Raw genomic sequence first — 14,598 nt, forward strand, 5'->3', positions numbered from 1 at the left:
CGACCAGTCTAGCTGCCATATTCTGCACCATTTGCAGCTTCCGGGTTTGGTACAAGGGTTGCCCCATGTAGAGCGCATTGCAGAAATCCAATCGAGAGGTTACCAAAGCATGTACAACAGTTTCAAGGTCCCCACGGTTCAGGTAGGGATGCAGCTGGCGTATCAGCCGAAGCTGATAACACGCACTCCTGACCGTCGCATCCACCTGAGATGTTAGCTGGAGTGACGAATCAAGGAGCACTCCCAAGCTGCACACCGAGTCCTTCAAGGGGAGCGTGACCCCGTTCAGGACCGGGTGACAGATCTCACCACCCGAAACTGGGGAACCTATCACCAGTACTTCCGTTTTCCCTGGATTCACACTGAGTTTGTTCTCCCTCATCCAGCCCATTACCGACGCCAAGCAGGCATCTAGAGGAGAGATGCCATCCTTAGTTACTGCATCAGTCGGAGACACAGAGAAGACTATTTGGGTGTCATCAGCATACTGATAACACCGCGCCCCATGTCTCCGGATGATCTCTCCCAGCGGTTTCATGTAAATGTTGAATAGCATAGGGGACAAAATCGCTCCCTGAGGGACACCAGATGTAAGGGCCCTCTTATCGGAGCGACAGTCCCCCAGCTCCACCATCTGGAATCTGCCCGAGAGATAGGACCGGAACCACTGCAAAGCAGTGCCCCCGATACCCAACTCCCTCAGGCGTTCCAGAAGGATACCATGGTCGATGGTATTGAAAGCCGCTGAGATGTCCAAAAGCACCAACAGGGACACGCTACCCCTGTCCATGCCCAGACGGAGATCATCAACTAAGGCGACCATGGCAGTCTCAACTCCATAGCCCGCCCGGAAGCCGGTTTGAAATGGGTCGAGAAAATTGGTGTCATCCAAGATCGATTGAAGCTGAAGAGCGACTGCTCTCTCGATCACCTTCCCCAAAAAAGGCAGCAGCGAGATGGGCCGATAATTATTATGAATCAGGGGGTCTAAGGAGGGCTTTTATAGCAGGGGTTTGACCACTGCTAATTTTAATTTGGATGGAAACAGACCCTCTCTTAGAGATGTATTAATAATGAGATGCAGGAGTGTTAACGCTGCATCTCCCCCCTGAGCTGCCAGCCATGAGGAACAGGGACCAATATCATGGACACATCTCAGTAACATTATAAATATATGTTTTTTTTTTTTTTTGTTATGCCTATACGAATCAAGGAATAAATTTAAGATTTCTTTTGTACAACTTATTTTTTATAGGGTCTCACAGGGAATCCAGGTGTTTCTGGCCCAGAGGGGAAGCCTGGCCCTTTGGTAAGTCATTCTAATTATCTTTGAGAGACTTAGTTGCCATTTCTTTAGCTTTAAAGTAGCTTTACATTTTATACAACAAGTATATATTCCATGGTTCCAATAAAGTCTTACTGCACTGCATTATGAGACCTATATTTCCCCTCCCTTTGTTCATTTTATTTATTCATAACATAATGTGAAAACTCACAACTGATTTTCTCAGTGTAAAAAAAAAAGGATTGTGCTTTATTACTCTTCCTTGTGATGTCTGAAGGTGCAATCTTATTAAAAAGTGTTTGTGCATTTCATTCACATTTTGTGTTGTGATCAGCTTTGAAGTTGTGTTGTGATCAGCTTTGAAGTTACAAGAAAAAAGCATGCTGTAAATCTGATAAATAAAGAAGGATAAGCCATCCAAGATGAAAATAATTGCCTTCCAGATATTTTTTACTATAGCTCCTACGATCCTATAAAATAGAAAAAAAATGCATAGGGCAGATAGTTTTCAAATGTTCCAAACATACCGCAGAAATAAGCCAGTTTGAGACAGCTTTTATGGCCCTGGCTCTATATTAGAGGACTCTGGGAACTGTAGTTTTGTGAGACATTTAGCCTTCTCTCTTGGAAAGCTCTGGTGCTACAACAAACTACAATCCCCAGCATTTCTAAGCACTAAGCCTGAGCAGTTATGGCCATCTCAAACTGGATTATTTTTGCAGTGTGTTTTGGAACAAGGAAGGCTAAGAAAAAAGAGTTCAGCTTGGACCTATCACTGATTTTTAACCACGACAAGTAAAAATGGAACCACAATACAACCATGTCCAGCAACAAGCAACAGCTCTTGTTTTCATGCTGTCAAAGCAATTGGCCAGTCACTGTTGCAGACTAAATGATGGTCTAATTTTGAACTCTTTGGGCTGAAGTAGACGGTCCAGAAAGAGTGGCCTCTGGCTGCACCAGCCACAATTGCACTGGGACTGCAATGACTTTATGGCCCGCTTCCAAAGCAGGCCACCACAACAGTCCCAAATGGACTGTCGGCAGGAATGGATTAATCCACTCCATTTTGTTACGGCTTTCCCCCCCATTGGTATGGCCTCGGAGTGGCCATGCCCCAAAAGTGTCCGGAAGCCATTTTATTTGGCCCGTCTGTTTTGGGCCTTTAATTTAGTTTCTCTCCTCCCAACATCCATCCTGGCACAGAAATTCTGGATTGCTGTCCACAAAAATGACTTCTGTAAGCTCTTAGTTCAAATGTAAGAAGAAGAACTCACTTGAACAGACATCATGCATTGGTGATCGCTACAGTCCAGAACCCAGAATTTTTATTTAAACCATTTTAAACTAACAAATATTGTAGAGACTGTGCCATATATGAATGAATGTATTTACAAAAACAAGTTACAAAATATTTTCAGAACAAAATCAGGTTCAAATCTAGTAAAGAAAAAGAAATGATACAGTGTCTAACATCTTCTGAAGCAAAAGACTGCAATGGAGAACTGGAAGTTGCTCAGCAATGGTGTAGTAATAATTCTTAACTGCAAGTGTTCATCACAACAGCCTTCCAGGAGAGGGACAAAAATGTAATTTTCCCTCCACCATGGTGAAACATTTTATTTCAGAGTCAATGAATGAGTTCTAGTAAGTTTCATCTCTACTAGGAACATGTCTTTTGTCAAGCTAATGTCTAAACTGTTCCTTCAAGATCAAGCCAAAAATCAAAATATTTGCAATACAACAGGGATAAGTCACAACAGTATACTGTTGGCAGAAAAATCCAGGTTACTTCAGCTGCTCTGAGGATTGCAGATAAGTACAAGAGAGTGAAGGAAAGGCAGAGGGAAGTGGCAAAGAAAGGCACTGTCCTTGCTAAGCAGAAAATCCTGGCGTTTGAAACCTTCAAGCCATGGCTCCAGTTCTCTTGCAACTCAACACAGATAGGGATAGCTGAGGATGTCATCCCAGTAATGTTTATAACTGTGGGCTATACAATGTTATGAATAGATTTAAAAAATCTAACTAATCTAATCCTGGTCAGCTGCATGGTGTGTATTGAATAAGTCACTAAATTCAGATTCAGTAAATTCGGTACACCACCCCAAGATTTTGGTTGAGTGGGCAGTATATAAATGTTGAACATAAATCTAATAAAATAAATACTGTGGATCAATCACTTCACCTTTAGTCTCTGCCCATTGATTTGTGCAATGGTTCTGAAATCAAATTAGACATGTTTGATTACTGGAGAAAAGTCAAATTAGACCAAATGTTTGTAATCGTTAGCTCTAAACACTTGATGTTTTGTCACAGGGTGCTCCTGGAGAAGATGGTCGACCAGGTCCAGCAGGACCAATAGGAATTAGAGGTCAGCCAGGCAGCATGGGTCTCCCTGGACCAAAAGGCAGTAGTGTAAGCATAATTTAATCTTATTTGTCAAGCTGATTACATTGTGGTTAATAATAATAGTAATGAATGATTAATAATGTACTTTTTCTGGTAAATTAGGGGGATCCAGGAAAAGCTGGTGAAGCTGGCAATGCTGGTGTCCCAGGGCAGAGAGTAAGTATTCTTCTACTATATTATTATTATTTTATTTAGTCCAAGGACTGCGGTATTTCCTCACTTGTGTGCATATACTCCTGTGTTTACCAATCCATTTGCTTTTTATTGTGACATTTTAGGGTGCTCCTGGTAAAGACGGTGAAGTTGGCCCTTCTGGTCCAGTTGGTCCCCCTGTGAGTATTCATGCAAAAATATGTATTTATTATTATTTTAAATCACCCACAATCCAGAGTTCTTTGGGCTATGTACAGTATTTTAAATATATAAAATATGAGATGATGATGATGATTTTCTTATATCCCACCTGTCTCCCAATATATGGATTCAAGGCGGTGAACAAAAATAAAACAATACAATTTAAAAATAATACAAAATATTAAAATACATAAATATAAAATTAAAAAAACCAATTAAACAATTGTAAGGATTAAACCAGTTATAAATTAAAATATAATATATTAAAATACAAACCATTAAAAGTTGGGTAGCCCAGCATTAAAAACCCAGTCCTTCTCTTCTTAATAGGCCTGCCTGCACAGGAATGTCTTTACCTGGCATTGGAAGAATAGTAAGGATGATGCCATCCGCATCTCTAGGGAGCAAATTCTAAAGCTTGGGAGCAGCAACTGAAAAGGCCCTTCCTCTTGTTCCCACCAAATGTGCCTGAGATGGTGGTGGGATAGAGAAAAGAGCCTCTCTCGATGACCTCAATATTCTTGGGGGCTCCTACAGGAATATATGGTCCTTCAGATAGCCTGGACCCAAGCCGTATTATTAAGACAATGACTAGGAACAGCAGAACATACTCCAATATAAAAGCAGTGGCAAAGAAGTAAAGCATCACAACCCACAAAATCAAATGAAACCAGCAGCCTAAAATGATTTGGAGAATAAAGAACCTTCATCCCTAAAACAAAGATGTTTATCTTCATCAATTGACTGGAATCCTATATTACCCATTTACCTGACAATAAGGCCCACTGAACTCAGTAACCCATTGCTTTTGAGTAGACATCTGTAGAATTGCACTGTACAAATATTTAAATGGAAAGTCTCTCCCCCCCCCTCCACCTTTCTTGAAATACCATCAAAGAGATGTGCTTGTTTTTCATTTCTGCTAAGGAGAAGAAGGCCTTGCTGCAGTGTCCAGATGTCTCAATTTATTCTCACTGTTAATTCCTGACACATCAACAATGTATTTGGCAGAAAGGATATATTTTAAAGAAATGGTTCTCTGCTTTTCTTTTAACAGTAGAGAATGATTGAATTCATAAGTGATAGAATGAAAGAGAAATAGAAGTACCACTGGGGCAAATTAATGGCTAATATGAAACTCTTTTTGCTGTTTGTGCCACTGGCAACATTTCTTATAAGCTGCAGTAAAAGCAGCTCAGAGAAATACCCATCCCCTGTTATTTGCTGAGTCTGGGAAAGAATATGAAGATGCAACTGGGCATGATGCTTTAGTACATAATAACTGTTTTGTTTCTTAGGGGCCAGCAGGAGAAAGAGGAGAACAAGGTCCCCCAGGTCCTACAGGCTTTCAGGTGAGTATGTTTCAAATTTGTATTTGGTTTAACCAATCATATCCTAAGGGAATACTGCATTGACTATGCAATAAAATAAACTATCAATTAAAATAAGAAAAATGTGTACATCAACAGCCTGGTCCTGCTCAATCCCAATCACTTCCAGGCAGTGTTAGTTGGTGACTTCTATGTCAATGGGCAATAAATTTGTTCTGTTTTTTAAGTCCAAATTTTAATGATGAAAAGTGCCGAAATGATCTTGGGGATAGGAGTCAACACCTCAGATAGCTCTTTTAAAATTCAGATGAAGATGCAAAACAGATTTGATACCCCACTGACATTATTTCCACTAATATTGGGAAATGTCCAAAAGGACGAATATTCATAGAGAAATGTCCATTAAGAATGTTTATATGTTTTTTCCCCATTACTTGAATTTTGTATGTAGATGTAAGAAAGAATATATAGAGTATTCACAGTTTCTTCTTCTAGGTGAGGAAGGGTGTCTTTGACATGCTGAGAAACCCCATTAAAAAAGTGTCAACTACCATGCAATTTTTTTTACCTCAAGCAAGAGCAAAAGGACCAACACATAATGTTTACATTACTTTTTTTCATAAACCATTGTGTTTTGTGCAAACTACATTTTTATGTAAAAGTGTTTTCTGAGAAAGGCCATTTCTGGAAAATGCAATATTGTTTGCACAAATTAAATTTTCACCGAAAAGTCTCCAAATGTGAAAAGTCTTTAAAAATGTATGAAAACTCTCATGCTGACACCCATGAGGGAGAAAGTATTTTTGTCTCATGTATCATTACTAAGGCCCTGTACACACCAACCATTAAGGCCACCATGGGGGAGGAGTCAGGGCATAGTGTCCTCACGACACACGCCTGACTCTGCCCCCAGGGTGCCCTGATGCCGTGTGCCACTCCAGACGGCATGAGACATCATGGTGTTCATCTGGCACTGCGTCCATACAGCGTGGTGCCGAAGGAGTGTGGTATAGTGGCTATGACGCTCTTTCAAGGGTGCAAAAAGGAGCTGCATTTTTGCGGCTCCTTTTTGTGCCTTCAAAATGCCACTCGGGAGTGTGGCGTGCGGTTGCCATGCCCCCAATCTGGCTAGGAAAGGGGCCATGTCCAATCGCCCATTAGGGGTGGTCTGTTGAGCCGCAAGTGACTGTTACTGCCTTGAAAGAGTCCTGATGCATCATAGATACTACAGTGGGATACATGAAAGGAAGTGGTCTTGAGCCATGCAGGATTTTACACAGGGCTTTCAATCAATTTAAAAATTGCTAAAAGAAATTGCTTCCTTTTTATTTCTCATAGTTACATACCAGAATCAAATCAATCTAAACAAGTACTGTTAAGTCAAAGTAAAATTGATTAAAACACAGTCCAGCTGATTCTCTCAGATTAATCCCTTGGACATTAAAAAATATTAAACTGATTAAAATACACAGCCCTATAATAAACATTTCAGCTTTTATATCCTTTCCTGGATGTGGTACTTAGCCAAAATGAAGAGCCAGTAGGTTCTACAACTTACCATGTAATGGGGTTCCTGTATCACCATTACTGAATGCAAATACCTGAGTTCCTGTTAGGTATGAAGTATCCCTATTCAGCATAATAACACCTGGTATTCCTTGGCACTCTTACCTTGCAACTACTAACCAACTTTGAGCAGCTTTGCTTCCAGGATCAAATGGGTCTGGTGCCTCCATATTATTTAGGCAGCTCAGGATAAAATACTAGGGACATAATACTTTCAGAATGTTCTCCTACATGTATACTGACCATTCTGTTTATTTTTCCTCTGCAGGGCTTACCTGGTCCTCCAGGACCTCCAGGGGAGGGAGGAAAGCCAGGTGATCAGGTAATAACTTTATAATGTGGCATTTACAGGTATTATGCATTTGATGAGGTTCAACCTGTTTTCTTGTAGTGCCATCCATTTTTAACATGGCTCATGCCTCCACAGTGACTTTTCCCAGAAAGAGCTGGGCCTCTGAGCCAATCTAAAAAGTAGTGGGATGACTAGGGATGGTTCCACCATTGGGTGGAATAAGATGGTTGCCTGAAGCAATGAATACTGGGAGCAGCATGAATGTGTTGGAGGGAGGAATAATTTGATCATTTTGTGTCCTACATTCCCTAAACTAGCGTCCTCCTCTAGGATGTGGTAGAAGATGCTTTCTTATTGCAAATCATTAAGAAGCTTTCAACTGTCAGTCCAACTGCCTTTTCTACATAGAAAAATGGGAGAGGGCGCCATCAAGTTCTTTGCATCAGGCAGAAAAATATTTTTGGCAGGAGGGTTAGAATGTCTCCATACTCACCTGAAATTTATTTGGATGGGACCACACTGCTTATTGGGGAAGAATTCAGAGAAATACCCATGTCAGTCTGGAACATCTGTATACAAAGGAAACTTGTAGCTCCTTTGAGACAAACCGTGCACAGTTAGTCACAAAAGTGCAACAAGATTCCTTTGGACACTGCCCATCATTTGTTAATTCATTGTTTCTGGGAAGCTAAGATGATGTATTTATGAACATATCAATGGGTTTTAGCATTTACTTTCAGCTTTTTTCTCAGATGCTATCCTGCTCCCGCCCAAAATAAATCTGAGGGTTTTTTTGTTTTTGATTTTGTTTAGAGAATGGAACCATGTGTACATTATTCCTGGCTCCATTCCTTCTTTCTTAAAAAGATTTGTCTGGTTCACCTGAGGGGTGGTGCAGTCTGGCCATTAAGGCTGGCCTGGGGGCAGAGTTGTGGCATGGCTCCACATGGTGTGTGATGTCACAGCGCTCCTCTGCCTCTGAATTTACATGCCAAAGGAGTGCCTTAATTCCACTGCACTGAAGCTATCATGCACAAAAAAGCTTTTTATGGCTCCTTTTTGTGCCATGCAAAGGCCAGATTGGGGCCGCAGCGTGCAGTTGCTGTGGCCTCGATCCCGCTCCCTTAAGGGTGGTCTCTGCACAGCCTCTGAATCATCGACTCACTTTCCGTCATACCTAAGAATCTGACTGTTTCTGTTGCTCAAGACAGGAAGACTCAATCTGGCGGGAAGAAAAAATCACATAACACAATGTCTCATAATGTATCTATCTCCCAATCCATGAATGTAACATACATTGTAACAGGCTTTGTACTGAATTAAATAGCAATTTTGTAAAAAAGGAAAATTGTGTATAGTAGAGTTGTTATTCTTAAAGCTTTGTATAATATTTATAGTGCAGCTGTCATATTTTTAGGTCCAACAAACATTGCAGAAATAATTGAGACTGCTTTAACTGCCCTGGCTCAGTGCAAGGGAATCTTGAGAATTGTACTTTTTTGTAGCACCAGAACTCTCTGACAGAGAAGGCTAAAAATCTCACAAAACTACATTTCCCGGAAATTCCTAGCATTGAGCAAGGGCAGTTAAAGCAGTCTTAGATGGGATTATTTCTACAGCGTGTTTTGGACCAAAGACAACAAGACGATAAGGGTCAGTCATAGTCCTTGTCAGATGACAACTGTTTCTGAAGAACTTATGAAGTTAAATAAATAAATAAAACTTTTATTTGTATCCCGCTTTTCAGTGACAAGACAATCAAAGCGGCTCACAACACATTAAAATCCACGTTTGCAAAATTCTGTCCCAAATTCCCCCCCCCCTTAAAACAGGATTAAACATGCTACAATTAAAATATCTATTAAAAACACAATAAAAAATACAACTAGGACAGAGCGGTGGGCTAATACATGATGTGGCGGGCAGTCATTCTGTGGCTGGGCACTTTTATTCAGGAAAGGTCTGCTGGGAGAGATCCATCTTGACAGCTTTTTTAAAGCTGTCTAAGCTGGCAATTTGACGGATCTCGTCTGGCAGGCCATTCCATAGTTTGGGAGCAATTGCAGAGAAGGCCCTCTGGGCAGTAGCAGTTAGTGTGGTTTTTAAAGGCTGCAATAGATTCCTTCCGGAGGACTTGAGGGTGCGGGGCAGATTATATGGGAGCAGGCGATCCCTCAAATGGGTTGGACCCAAGCCATGTAGGGCTTTAAAGGTAATAACCAACACCTTGTACTGTGCCTAGAAACTAATCAGCAGCCAGTGAAGAGATTTTAGGATGGGTGTTATTCGGTTACTCCTAGTTTTTCCAGAGACCAGCCTGGCTGTCATATTTTGCACTAGTTGAAGTTTCCGGACTAGGCACAAGGGTAGCCCCATGTAGAGCACATTACAGAAATCAAGTTGTGAAGTTACCAGTGAATGTACAACAGTTTCTAGGTCCTTTACTTCCAGGAAAGGGCGCAGCTGGCGTATCAGCAAGTTACCCTGTTTCTTGTGCTTGTTAGCCTTTAAACAACAGAGAGCACTGTGAAGGTGAACCCTCAGGAAAACCCATGCTGTCAGTATAAAATTTAAATTACATTTGGGGTTTGTATGGCTATCCAGATGCTTTTCACTGAAGACCCCATCAGTTTTAGACAGAACAATCAATGGTGGGGGGTGATGGGAGCTGCTGTCTGAAGCATCTGAAGGGCCTCACATTTCCTGTCGTAGTTTTAAAGGAAGTGAGCCAGTGTGGTGTAGTGTTTGAGCACTAGACTCTGACTCTTGAGCCAGGGTTTGAATCCCCATTCTCCCATGAAAACCCATTGGTGACCTTGGGCATGTGACATACTCTCAGCCCCAGAAAAAGACAAAAACAAACTCCCTCTGAACAAATCCTGCCAAGAAAACCCCATAATAGGGTCTTCATAAGTCAGAAAGATGTAAAGACATGCAACAACAACAACAACAAAGAAGCAAGATCTGAGCAAGATCAACTTCTCTCCTCCTTTTCTGGGCTATTTCTTTTTTTAATTCACCATAGATAATATCCCTTCGAAACCATGTATTTATAGTCATGCTAATAAATATTAGCATAAAGAGATATCTTCCTTCACTCTTCTGTATGTGGAATGTGGAATAGTTACTAATGAGTTTCTTCCTCATCTTCTGTCCACAGGGTGTTCCGGGTGATGGTGGAGCACCAGGTCCTTTAGGTCCAAGGGTAAGTTTTGTCCTTTAATGTATGCATGTCATTGCATATTTCCAGATTTTTTTCTAACTAAAACTGAAGCAGAAACAACCACATAAACTGAAATGTATACTACAGAAACTCTAGATTGTCAAGTTTCATACATCAGAATTTGAAGCCCATCATGAAGAGTGGTTTTATCTAATTTTTTCTTCTTTTTCTATACATCATGATTGGCTCATCTAAACACTAGCTTCATCAAACTATTAATTACAAATCTTTTGAATTGTGGATTTTTCATTTCTACTTGTCTCTGCTTATTTGTCTATAATGTTTATGTTCTTGCCACATTTGTACATCATTCTTCCTCCTTGGAGGAATATAGATGTAGTTACCAAGGTGGTATTGGCTATCACTAGATCTGTTTGTCTTTAAAGATTAAAGTGCAAAAAACGATCACAGACAGTTCAACCTTGATTTGAAACTTTTAATTATCAATACCACTACAGCAACTCAATTGTGAGGTGCCTTTTTTTTTATTTACCCCTTGTGTGAAATAGGTAAATTGCCTACAAAATACTCAGTGTGTATTGAAACAGCAGTGTTCTTTAATATATAGGTAAGTATTGGGAAAGGAAAATAAAGACATGGACTAGTATCTGTTCAACAATAATAACAAAGTACAGTAATATTTAAACTGGTTTCTATCCGATGAGGAACCACTGGTCTCCTTGGTATTCTGTATTAATCACAAACATGTCAGGCAGTTCATTCACAGTATCTGGATCATCTCTTGTCTTTCTCCTTCCAGGGTGAACGTGGCAATCCAGGAGAGCGAGGAAATCCTGGAGCATCTGGTATTCAGGGAGAAAAGGGTATGGCTGGAGGTCAAGGGCCTGATGGTGCAAAGGTAAATAATATATACTCTGAAAGTGGGGGAGGGATGTAGAGTAAGCATAATTATATATGCAGTTTATCTTATAGGATGTTAAATAATCTATAACCCACTAGTCAAAAAGAGTCAAGTAGACAAATAGAATGGAGAAACCAGTTTCTTATGCTTTTTAGTAAAATAGGAGCTAAGAGCCAATCTTGTCAAATTTAAGCAAGTGAATAATTAAGTCCAGGATAGAAATGAAATATTAAGGGTCTACTAAAGTTGATTTAGGACAGATTCCATTCATATTACTGTTCTGTTCTTGCTTCTTTTACATTTTGCTACAAAAGTGGGAAGTTTGGGGTATTGCCTGCCTGTCCACAGTTTTTGCTGTCAGGAAGAGTAGAGCAGGTTTGCATGCAAGTCTACAAATGTTAGTAGCTTTCATTTAAAAAAAAATGTCCATTCATCATGCGTACCTTTTTATTATTACTATTTACACCATATTTTTTAGCCAAACTAGTCTCCCTGTTTGGTCAACCTGACTAATTCTTAATTACTTATAAAGAGAGTACTGAGAGCACATTGAAAAGCAGAAAATAGTAAGGAGACTTTGGGGGGTGAAACAAATGACCTCTTTGCAGCAGCTTCTTGGTGGCTTGTGGTTGTGTCCTTTAGATGACGCATGCCTCCAAGCCAGGAGGAAGTCGCCGTGAGGCCACCCACCTGACCACATGGTGGGCAGTTTAGTGGCACTTTGGCAGCACAGCATTTATATGGTGCACGCTGCAGGGTCACCACAAAGCCATGGCTGTGGCAGAAAAGCTGGCTTTTTGCTGAAATGCACATAACTGAAAAAAAATCGAAAACTTGCTTTAGTCAGTGGGGAAGAGTTGCATTCAGTAAGGTAAATAGTGTAAATAATTGTGTGATCGCACAAATCAAAAACCTTGTTTTAAAACTGCATAAATTAGAAATAAAAAAAATTAAAAAATACATTAGAAATAAATAAATTTCAGTGGGGAAAGAAACAAGAAGTCTCACAACCCAATACAAAGTAAGGGGAGGAAAAACCACAATTGAGATTTAAAAACTCAGCAAAATGGACATAGAAATGTTCACATCCCTAATCAGAACAGAGTTCTCTATTTCTGCATTTCTCCAGATTTTGTAATAGAATTCTCAGCTCAAAGAATGCCCATAAAAATGAACCAAAATTGTTCATTATATTCTGCTTTTCTGTAAGAAAAAGTACTCAGTAATAGTAACTTTAATGTAACAAGAATAATAGCCATAATGTTAAAACCAAGACAAATACTTTGAAAGCATAAGAACAGGTTAATGTACTTTATAAATGTAAAATATTATCCTGTTCTAGGACAAAATGCACACAAAAAGTGCTTTTTGGAAAGAAGACATTCATAAATTATGTGACTTTTAATGCATTTTTAAAAAAATGAGGTAATTAGGAAGCAGGACAGAATGGAACTGTAAATGGTAAATTCATGCAAAACATAATAGAATTCAGAAATACAGCACTCCATCCGTTACTACTAGGGATATGTCTGGACTAAAGACTGCAACCAGAATAAAAAGCTCCAAAGCAACTAGAGCCCATTAATGCTGTCATAATTCTCATTCACAATAAAACATTGGCAACATAGGTAATAATTAATTTCTCTTTATTATAAGAATGAGATATATGTTGTAATTGTCACCACCACCGCCTCCACAAAAATACACTTGAAATAATGTTGTTGTGGTTGATTTTCCACCTTTCTCCCAGTCTGGAATTCAAGGCAGCTTACAAAGGTTAAAATATTATGGGGATATGGTTCTAAATTCCCTAAACAACCTCCCAAATAATGTTTCCAAGTAGGCGTTTAAAAGTCACACAGAAAATTAAGAATAGTGTCCCATTTTCTATATCATCTTAGTTACAAATGCAAAACTAAGTAATGTCTCCTGGCCCAACACTCCCAAGCCTACTTTACCAGGCAGCAGCCACCCCAAGAGATCGAGGTCTGTTCAGGTAGCAACTGGGATACAGGGTGATGTTCCCACTCTAGGTTACAAATCCTTAACTGCAGTACAGAATGCCAGTCATTATTCTTTGTTACAAAAAAATATCAAAATGTTATGACCTCATTACCTGAAAAAGTAAAATCTTACTGGTAAGATTGTTGCACACAATGCATCATGTTTATGTTCTGGGGACACTCACTTGTGCTAAAGAAATCTATCCATCAGTCATAATTTAGAACAATTGGTTCCCTTCACTTCCTGAATATAAACCAAAGCTTGTTTTAATTTGATAAATGGATGGCATCTTGGTAGGAGGTATTTGAGGAGAACAGCTTTGCACAGCTTGTAATTCATTCATTCAAACATTGCTCACCAGCCACATACTGTAGCCTTCTCTTTATGTAGTATCAAAAGGCAGTCAGGCAGGGATATTTTTTAACCCTTAGTTAGTCACCATTTGATATCTGCTGGTCTGCATTGTTCTTGCTGGGTTATAAGTTGGGATGCCTAAAGTCAATCTAGTTTTTGGAGAAATGCATGAGTATATTCCAGAATCATTCCATGGCCATTGATTAAATCTGTCTCGGACACCCACAGTAAGAATGTTACAAAGCAGCATCACAGTTGTTCCCTCCACTTCTACCAAATTGTTTCAGATGCTCAAAGTCTTTTTAACTTCTCTTTTATATATGATGGAAAAAAATCTTCCCCTCCCCACTTTTTTTTTAATTACAGGGAAATCCAGGCCCCTCTGGAACTCCAGGGGATCAAGGACCTCCAGGTCTTCAGGGAATGCCTGGAGAAAGAGGCATTGCTGGAACCCCTGGTCCCAAAGGGGATAGGGTAAGTCTTGTATTTTTCCCACCATTCCTCCTTCAAGTTGGAAGTGGGAAATGGTTGTCACTTCACAACCCATATCTGTTTATTGTCCTTTGTAAATAATATTTTAAATTTTGTTATGCTTTTCTTAGGGTAGTATAGGAGAAAAAGGAAGTGAAGGTACAGCTGGCAATGATGGCGCAAGGGTGAGTCAAATTACTGCTTCTGTTTTATTCTAATAATAAAAGTAAAATTGAATTTCAAAATGTGTTTTATGATGGAGAAACAAGCATAGTACAAATATAAAATATAAAATCAAATATCAGTCAACTACAGACCAGTCACTGAAATTACATGATGTGGAAGCCACATTTTACAACATATTTCTAGTTATCTAAAGCTCTCTATACATACTACTATATACACTATACTACTAGCAGACAACATCGCAGACTTTGAAGGATCACT

At 39.6% G+C, this 14,598-nt stretch overlaps 1 protein-coding gene across 1 annotated transcript in view; it reads left to right on the plus strand.

The window, feature by feature from the left end:
* The window catches only part of COL5A2 (collagen type V alpha 2 chain), a 174,939-nt gene that overhangs the window by 131,386 nt on the left and 28,955 nt on the right, over positions 1-14,598 (plus strand). Inside the window, exons 26-35 of the mRNA XM_089519615.1 lie at positions 1,256-1,309; positions 3,602-3,700; positions 3,797-3,850; positions 3,973-4,026; positions 5,347-5,400; positions 7,214-7,267; positions 10,398-10,442; positions 11,221-11,319; positions 14,047-14,154; positions 14,283-14,336. Coding sequence (XP_089375741.1) covers positions 1,256-1,309; positions 3,602-3,700; positions 3,797-3,850; positions 3,973-4,026; positions 5,347-5,400; positions 7,214-7,267; positions 10,398-10,442; positions 11,221-11,319; positions 14,047-14,154; positions 14,283-14,336 — 675 coding nt within the window. The remainder of the gene's footprint in view (positions 1-1,255; positions 1,310-3,601; positions 3,701-3,796; positions 3,851-3,972; positions 4,027-5,346; positions 5,401-7,213; positions 7,268-10,397; positions 10,443-11,220; positions 11,320-14,046; positions 14,155-14,282; positions 14,337-14,598) is intronic.

Source organism: Sceloporus occidentalis, unplaced genomic scaffold, assembly GCF_023333645.1.
Source record: "Sceloporus occidentalis isolate IW3139 unplaced genomic scaffold, rSceOcc1.0.p SCAF_4, whole genome shotgun sequence".
In the NCBI taxonomy this organism is placed as follows: Eukaryota; Metazoa; Chordata; class Lepidosauria; order Squamata; family Phrynosomatidae; genus Sceloporus; species Sceloporus occidentalis.